The 9,779-nt window shown below is 26.1% G+C and overlaps 1 protein-coding gene across 1 annotated transcript; it reads right to left on the minus strand.

Annotated features, from left to right (window-relative positions):
• Positions 1–3,638: 3,638 nt before the first annotated feature.
• LOC113560136 (cilia- and flagella-associated protein 44-like) lies at positions 3,639–8,501 on the minus strand. The gene is given in 11 exon segments (XM_026965900.1): positions 3,639–3,732; positions 3,734–3,858; positions 4,031–4,168; positions 4,235–4,648; positions 5,328–5,644; positions 5,758–5,947; positions 6,020–6,415; positions 6,894–7,076; positions 7,144–7,504; positions 7,892–7,993; positions 8,053–8,501. Coding segments are annotated over 11 exon segments (2,769 nt in total).
• Between the last annotated feature and the right edge of the window lie 1,278 nt (positions 8,502–9,779).

Here is a 9,779-nt window from a genome sequence, read left to right on the forward strand (position 1 = left end):
TTTTGATATAACAAATTATACCAACAAATAAACAGTGAATTTGAAACCGTATATATAAAATATTTTTAAGTCTAGTAGATGTATGAAATATATTATTATTTTTATAAGCATCCTTATCAAAGATGGTATATTATTTTTTGAGTCATAAACCTTTATTTTGTAATTAAAGTCTAAAACAATATTAGGTGCCAGTAGGTTAATCTTGTTAATAATTCTGAATAATCAGTATTTAAAAAAATTTACATACTCACTTTTTTTTTAGTATAAGTTGAGTATTTTGTTTTAAATGTAATAATGAAGTACAGGCAGCATTAGCTTTATCTTCATTCATCAATTTATTGTTTTATTTTCGAATTTGTTGTAGAAAATAAACTTTTATAACTGTTGACACTGTATCATCTGTATATTAAGACCTTAAGTGTATTTGGAATGAAGCACCTTTATCATAGCACAAAATATTATGTCTGGAAGTGATTTACAAATTTTTAACAATTTATATTTAGGAACTTAATTATTTAGATGTTATTTTTACTTTTTTTTTTATTAAATAGAAAACCGTAAGAAAATAAAAGTATTTTGGCATGCTATTTAAACTGAATTTGAGTAATTTTTTGTGGTTTTTATACATTGACCACTCGAATTGTATTATATTTAATAGATGGTTCACATTCTCGTATACCTATCGTAAACTTAATACTTATTGATATAATATTATTCGTTGTAGATATAATATTAATGTATTATTATGTCCTTACAAGTACATGCATGTTATGATTACGAATGTGTGTAGTTCGCATAGACCTTATATTAGTTAGTATAACGTCTATGGTAGTTCGACAAGTTCGTTATTAGTGCTCATTATATGATTAGACAATTCGGAACATGTAAATTTTAAATGAAAATATTTTATTAGAATCAGATGAACAAATACATTAACAAATTGCTACATCTACCTTTACTATTAATTCAAGTTTAGTGTTGTGGAAAGAGTTTGATTAAACTGTGGTCAATTTGATTAGATGGATCCAACACATCAGTGACAAGTATTATTGAAGTTGACAAATATTTTAATGAATTGTTGATTAGACGGACAGAAAATCCTTTGGTTTGGTGGGCTGAGAGAAAAAAAGTCTATCCAAGATTGTACACACTTGTAAAAAGGAGACTGTGTATTATGGCAACATCGGTACCTTGCTAAATAATATTTTCCAAAGCAGACCAAGTAGTAAGTAAAAAAGAAAGTCGACTCTCCACATCAAAAATTTCAAAAATATTATTTCTAAACCACAACATGTGACTAAGCACTTTTTAACTATATTAATTTATTTATTTTGTAATTGTATATTAGTAAAAAGTTGTAATAAAATTGAGTTACTTCCTTACTCAGTTATTCGTCGTACATGTCGAATGTCTAAATTTTATCATTATATATGACCACGACGTTATCATTGTTATCAAAACTCGTGGGTTTGAGTCGCGTTTCGAGTCTCGGTTTGTGTGATTCACAAACGGTTCGCGTCGTTGAACGCGACGCGAATTGAGATCCGGGAAAGTGTAAATCAGTGTGGACCAATACAAAAAAAGAATATTAGTTGATCTGGATCATCTCGTTTACTATTTTGACCCGTTAAATGTGATCCGTTGGTTCGCGAACGACACTTATCTATTTTAAACAGTCACCGATGCACAATAATAGGTACAAAACAAAATCAATCCAATGTAGAAATGACGCTATGTTCGTAAAAATGTATCCTAATTTTGGTGTCATATATTCCGTGTGTTTTAAAACTCAACAGATCGGCCAGCCACTAGAATTAGTGTTCCTAATTTCAGCCAGTGGCGTCATTTCAGTGTTTGAGAGGAGGGGGCAAAAGTTTTGACCGGCCCATAAAAAAAAAACATTCATTAACAATTATAATATCTCAATATAAACAGTCTTCTTACCATAGGTAGATATCCAGAAGGGGTGACTTAGAGGGGCTTAGCCCCAAATAATCGAAGGTAATATATACTCATGTATAGAAAAGGGTGGCGAGAAGGCGAAGCCCCTGCTGATCACTTTACATTGAATTATTATTCAATATAATTATTATTAGCTACAATATATGATGACTTATTTTGTGGGGAATTTTACCTCAATTATGTCCTATTTGCGCCAAATATGAGTTTAAAGGAATTTACTAAAAATAAAACAAAATATACGCGGCCCGCTAATGACAAGGAGCGGCAAATGCCCTCCCTGCCACCCTCAATATCGCCACTGATTTCAGCGTTTCTTATCATTCCGACGGATGGGAGGCAACTAAACAGATTAGGTAGGACCTACTACTTAATCAGGAATCCGTAATTATAATTAAAAGCTAGATAAATTTGATAAAAACTACGCACCAAATCTATTTATTCATAATAAATTAATAATTATAAATTATTGGTATTGAATATTGATACATTTCACATTTTTATACTATTGAATCAGTCGACTACGTTGTAACATGGAAAATGAAAACATGGAAATTCGTTTTGTTCATCGTTATTGTCATAAGCGCAATTTGTAGTTATAATTATTTAAAGTTAGTATTTAAAATAGTTTATAGGCACATAAAATGTGTACACAAATGTGAATTATAATTTATAATAGCCCCTAAATTTAAAACCCAAATTGCGCTTATGATAAATATATAAAATACTTAGACATACATAAATACAGTACATTTGTACCTACATTATTTGATCATAGTATTTTCATTTTATTAAGGTTGTATACCTTCAGTATACTATCATGATAATTTATCCAATGTTTATTTAATTATTTTTGTAAACTTGTTACTAACACCAAGTTAGTAATACAGGTTTAAGTATTTTTTAGTTAATTTAACAATAATTTTTTTTCTTTTTCATACAAATATTCATTTCTTGAAGATAATTCAAAAAAAAAAAAAAAAAATACCTATGTAACGAAATATGTTTTGAAGATTAATTTTGAATAATATTTAAGACGGTCTTTCTTTATACGGTAGCTAATAATTATAAATAACACTTGGTTAATAAGTTACATATTTTTTCGTCTAATAGATTCACAATTGTGTAATAAATAATATATGTTTACTTAAATATAATTCACGGTCGTATAATAAAAAAATATTTCTACCCATGATGGGGTTTGTGGTATCAAACAATTTTTTTCGGTATTATATTAAATTAATCCTTCCGCTGGATTGGCGATGAATTTATGAACTTTTCTATTTTGTAAGCTTTCCCTTTGAACGTGGGACATCACAACATTATTTTACTCGTGTCTTTCTTTATAGTTTCTCATATTTTTCAATTTTTCTTTTTTATTAGGTCTTACTCTAAGGCTGGTAATCATATTATGTAACACAGTCAACATACCCGATTATTGTGGCAATATTTCCACATCGATAGAATCAAATTTGAATTAAATAAACTTTAAAAGAGGTTTTGTCATTGTGTCAGTATTGAATTATTCAATTTTTAGCTTATTTTGAAAACAATATAAGAGCTACCCATATTTATTTCAAATAAGTAACAAGGTACGTATTATTATTAAATACTGAATAATTATTAAAAAGAGTTTCATTACAGTATTAAAATAAGTTCTTCACACTATTCATGTTGAGTCAGAGGTGTAGCTCAATAGCTGACGACTTGTCGTTAATTGTCAAACTTTGTATCGCCTTTTGATTTGATTTTTGTATCATAGGTAGAGACATTGCATTTACAACTGGTTATTTTTTCCAAAAGGACTTGTTTCTCCTCTAATAATTTATTATAAAAGCGGTTTATGTCGGTTGTGTCAGTATTAAATGATTTTTCCGTTGATAAATCTTGAATTTTTTTCTGTTAATTAAAAATTAATATTTTTATAAAATAAGTTTTTGATATAATTATATTATTTTATTAATAATTTATTAATAGTATATTAATTGATTAAAAATCTGTATACTAAAATATCCATGAGAGCTAAATTGATGTATCGATTAGAAATAAATAATAATATTATATTATATACCATAAGTTGTTCTCGGTCGAAATCCAAATACTGTCGTATTTTACTAATGTTTCCAAGAACATTTTTTAATATTTTATTTTTATCAGTATTTAATTTTAATAAGTCAGTTACTATGTTTTGTTGCGAGCAAATTGTATCCTGAAATATAACAATTTTTAAAGTAGTATGTGTCTGAAATGAATATTCTTAAATATAATACAATACTTCTAATATGCTTAGTTCTTGAAGAAAACGTTCCTTTGCATCTTTAGTATCAGTCTTAGATTTAATTATCATGTAATCGATTATTGTCATTTCCATTTTGTCTAGACATTTCCAATCCCTTTCAGTTTTAAATTTATTTACTATTTCATCTTTAGTGGCTAATTTAATATTTTTCAAAACATTCTTCATATTAGCTATTCTAAAACGATCCTTTTTTGCACATAATTTTTCTTGTTGTAAAGTTCTTATTATCTCTTTTTCCTCTTTTTTTAACTCCAATGTTCTATTTGATAAATCTTGTAGAACATTTCCATACAATAAGATACTGTTGTTTAGTGATTTAGCCTTGGATAATTGAGATTTATTTAATATAATCGTGGTATAAATATCATTTAGTTTCAATTGTTTTTTCATCTGTAGAATTCAAATAATCATAAAAATCAATAAGTAAACAGTAAATAAATAGTTCTAAAAAATTACATTTTTAAAAATAACTTATGCATCTATACTTTATAAGGTATAAATCAGACCCTTGAAGGTATAAAAGTTTGAGGAAATTGACGCGATGAAACAATTCTAAATTATTACTACTAACCAAATTGGTGAGATTTGATTACTTTTTGTACATGAAAATTATTGTGTATTTTCATATATTTAATATTAAAGGCGGTATGTAATCCAAAACATTAATATTTTGGCATATATCAGAATAGTTATCTACACGGTAATAAAAATAAATCACATTTCTAGTTTTTATTATGTGATATAATTTTTGCTGGAGTAATGTGTTGGAACATTAAAAATTCGATCATATCAAAAAAATTATATACATTTATAAATTATAATATTATAACAAAAATGTCCAATTGATAATTATTTAAGCGGATTCCATCTCATGATTTTCTATCTTTGTCTAACACACGCTTGATATAGTATTTTAGACATTTTTATTTATCTAGGATAAGTAGTTGTGACACATATTTTATTGGGAAGGTCATAGTAGGTACCTACTATATATTCTTTTAGGAGTACGATAAATGTATTACATAGATAGACCTAAAGTAGCTCAAAACTATTAAAGTAAAATTATAACCCGGCATTCTTCTAGTTCATTTTGAATTTCTTTTAGTTCATTTTCAATGACTTCAACTTCGTCAAAATGTATAATCAGCTGTGCATTACTAATATCCAATTTTTTTTTATTTATCTCTATGGTTTGTTCGATTTCATATTTTTTTGACCTCAACTCTAATGTTGTATTAAATAATTTTGGATCACAGCCTAATGGTAATATTTTTTCATCAAAGACTGGTACTCGACTCATTGACGTTAGTGATTCTCCACTTTCGTTATTAAATTCTTGTTCAGATTCGTCACTTTCATCGGATGAAGAAGATGATGAACTGGACTCTATAATATGAAAATTATATACTTATAAGTTATAATAAATGATAACTAATCCGGCTGCGTGGGCGATAAAAATATGAAATATATATAATAAATGATAAAATGTATTACGTTACCATCAGAATAATCAGATTTAATTTTGGGTATTTTAAATTTCTTCTTAAAAATTTTTTTTAGATGTTTAGCAAAACCTTTATTCTCCATTTTCATACACATATCAAACGTATTTTTATTGTCTATCAGCATATTTATTTGTTTTATGTTAATATCGTTATAATATTGAATGTCTTCTTGAATTCTTTGTACCTATTAGTAGGATTAAAATTATTATTTAATCAATAATTAATTGATAAGAAGTCGTTTGTCAAAACATAATACTTGTTGAGCTTTATTATTTTGTAATCCTGTTTTAATATGAACATTGTACAACAGTTCATCTTCGAGTAAATCAAAATCGTACAAAACTAACATTTCTTCTTCTAAAGTCGTAGCCCATAAATCAAGAAATTTAATTTCGAGTTTAACTTCGATTCGTATTTTATTCAATTTAAATAGATTGTCATCAAAAATATCGATTTTTCTGAACATAGTTTCATGCATATGCATATGTCTGTATTTTAATTTTTCAATTATCATATTTTGCATGACGATTTCTTGATGTGTAGGCTTTTCGTAAAAATATACATTCTTGTACAAAGGGCTTTTTTCGGGATTAAAAAATAAATCTATTGGATCCCAGTGATCAATCGGTTCAAACGAATTAATTAAGCTTGGCTGAAATAAAAATATAGAAAAAATAAACGATTATTAGACACCTTCGTATTTCATGTATATGAGTATATGTGCATAAAAAATTCAAAATTAAATTGTGTTTTTACTATAGGTACTGTTATACTACAATATTTAAACTTCTTATATTGTATTATTGTTATAATTATAACTTATAACATTGTTATAATTAGATTACCTATTCGTAGTCATTAGGTTTATCATATATTACTATATTAGTATACCGATAAATAATGATTTTATGAAAAACATAAAAATTAATGTTGATATTTGAGGTAGATGGTATAATTATAGCATTTATACGTTATAACCTAATCGTAATTATAGCTAAAAGACTTTAAGGTAGGAACTAATAATGCACCTCCTTCAAACATTTAAAACCCTGTGATACAGTTAACTGTATAATAATAATAATAAATTGCATAATACTTTAATATGGTTTTATATACAGAATATGTCTTACATCAATAGATTTGTCTATTAGGACTTCAGGGAAATTTGATGGAGTTATTATTTCTGGATCATTTAATTCCTTTTGTATGATATTAATATCAAACTTGAATTGTATGTATTCGTGTATTAATTTTATTTTTTGTGTTCTGAGTTCAAACACTTTTTCATTAAAAGTTGTTTTTAAATTGTGTATCTATTATAGTAGTACTTATATACATTATAAAATCTATTTTTAACTATTTTAAATAATTAAAATAAACCTTTTCTTTAACTTCCATATATTGTTCAAATGTATCTTCCATTGTAGTTATGTTATTTTCCATTATTTTATAATTTGATCCTGATTTTAAGTTCAAATAGCCAATAGAATCTATAGTATATTCTAGTAATGCCTCTTCTTCGATATTATTTTGGTCACCTGGCTTATTTTTATTCATGTTTTGGATATTAAGAATTATTCGGTTTTCAAAATCTTTTCTTGCTGAAAACTTATCTATGGCATGCTGAATTTTCTTCGGTAAAGACGAATATTCTTTACGTATATTTCGAAGAAATAATTCTGCTTCAGAAACCTTCTGTAGGCTTTGGGGAGCTGATTTGCTTAAAACTGTCATTTCACGTCTTCTACATAGTTACAATAATATAACTTGTTAATTTAAATATGGCTTAGATTTTTTAATCTAAAATAATTAAAATTTTTTTTGTTTTCACGGGTAAATTAAAATTGTAAAGAATTTAAAAAGTATGGGACTATTATTTTCTCTTTAGGCTTAGCTGTTGTAGTGTATCGTAAAGATTTATTAATTGGTTAAACAGATTATATTGTGTTTGATTATTATTAAAAAAATATTATTTACATACTAAATTAATTAATAATAAAAAGTTTACAACAGATGGACATTTATTACAACTTCAGAATCTTTTATGAGTTTAAATAAAAAAAAATAGATACAAATACAATGTTAGCTATTTTTTTTTGTGATATCATAGCTGAAATTAACTACATACCGTCGTTTCGGATGTTTCTTAGATAAAAATTCATTTACTAAATTAATAAATATATTATTATTTTCCATTTTATGATATATTGTTTTGATTCCTATATTTGTCCTGTAAATATTATTTTTAAAATATAAGTATAAACAATAATATATAAAAAACATCCGTACAAAATTGCTTTAACTTCAAACTTATTGGTTAAAATGTTATCGACGAAATAATTTTTGACATTTTTAAGAGTTAATAAGCTCTTTTCATAATTAAACGCTAGTTTTAAGCGTAATTTATTCATTTTAGATTGCTCTCCTTCAATAATTGAATTATATATTCGTTCATCGGATTGAAAATAGTCATCGGAAAATTGCAAAGGTTCTGGTAGTAACTTATTGCTAGCTAAAACTTGTTTCAACTCTTCTTTTAAGTTTCTTAATAAACATCTAGTTTTTTCTTTTTCAAGATTAGCTAAGGTTAATGTTCTACGAGTTTTTTCTTCGGTAATTTTGTCTTCCAAACATAGGTCTTCTATTTGATCTGATGAAGAATTCCGAAGTTCATTTTTCAATCTTGCAGTGTTAATTGTTTTGGATATGCGATTATCATTTGTTTTATGGTAAAACATTTTGATAAATTCAAATTTTATAACTTTTATACATATTAGATTTATCAATAGGTATATTATATACCTGAGTCAACAAATGAATAGAATAATAAAAATTAATAATGCTTTTCTGTTGCTTAGTGAATAATTATAGCGTAAAATACGCGTTGCACTTATACTACAATGACTTTCGATTATTAATTTTTTTTCTAATTAACACATTCTAGTATCCATTGAACTATTCATTTGTTAATTTCTAGTACTAATTATGAATACTAATAGTTTAATACCTACAGGTAATACAAATTGATAGTATTTTATATTACCAAGTCATGATTACACGGCGTTCTAGATAGGCAATTAAGTTATATATTAATAGGCTCAATTATTCCAGTGTCATAATATTATCTATATTAATAAAATACAATGTTTGTGTTGTGTGTGTGTGTTTGTGTTTGTGTAAGCGATCCACGGCCAAGTCATCATTGATCTGAATATGGTACATTGGTAATCGTATAGGTACTTACCCGAGTTTGTGCACTTCGAATTCAATTTTTTTTTTGTTTTTATAAAATTGAAAAAAAATTTAGTTATTCATCGTATCACACAATTAAGTATTTTTATTAATGACATCAGAAATTTTTTTAATTGTAGTAACTACACTAGTTATGGCTAAACTTTTCTCGAGCTTTGAGTATATGTGCAGCAATTATTTTTCATTGCTAAGGGAGCAAAAATATAGATTGTGAAACTATGGGTCTCTTATTTTTTACATGTCATCAGCCAATGTTCGGAATGTAAAATGTATTGAACCAGAATATATATATATTTTTTTTAACACATTGTACTTATATATTATCACGTGCACGCTAATAGAGGTACCATTAAATATTTAAGTTGGATAAAGTCATCCAACAAGGTCGTATATGGGAATGAGGTTTTTGGGGAATGAAAGGGAAAATACACATTTTAGACAAATTTTAAATGTTTAACCCTTTCAGTTACTTATATTTTTATAAAATAACACCAGTTTATTTCTATTAATTTGGGTAAAGTATTTTTTTTTTAAAAGTTGTAAAAAGTTTGTTTCTAGTTACAAAATTGGAAAATTAAATTTAATGTAAAAATGTAATATTTACGAATAATATGTTCTTGACGATATTTTAACTACGATTACTTATACTCAAAAATCAAAGTAATATCTCTGATACTGCTAAATACTTAATTATTTGTAGACTGATGAGATATAAATAAACACGTATTTGTTATCGTTAACACAACTTGTTTTTAAGTGTTTTA

Source organism: Rhopalosiphum maidis, chromosome 3, assembly GCF_003676215.2.
Source record: "Rhopalosiphum maidis isolate BTI-1 chromosome 3, ASM367621v3, whole genome shotgun sequence".
NCBI classification, from domain to species: domain Eukaryota; kingdom Metazoa; phylum Arthropoda; class Insecta; order Hemiptera; family Aphididae; genus Rhopalosiphum; species Rhopalosiphum maidis.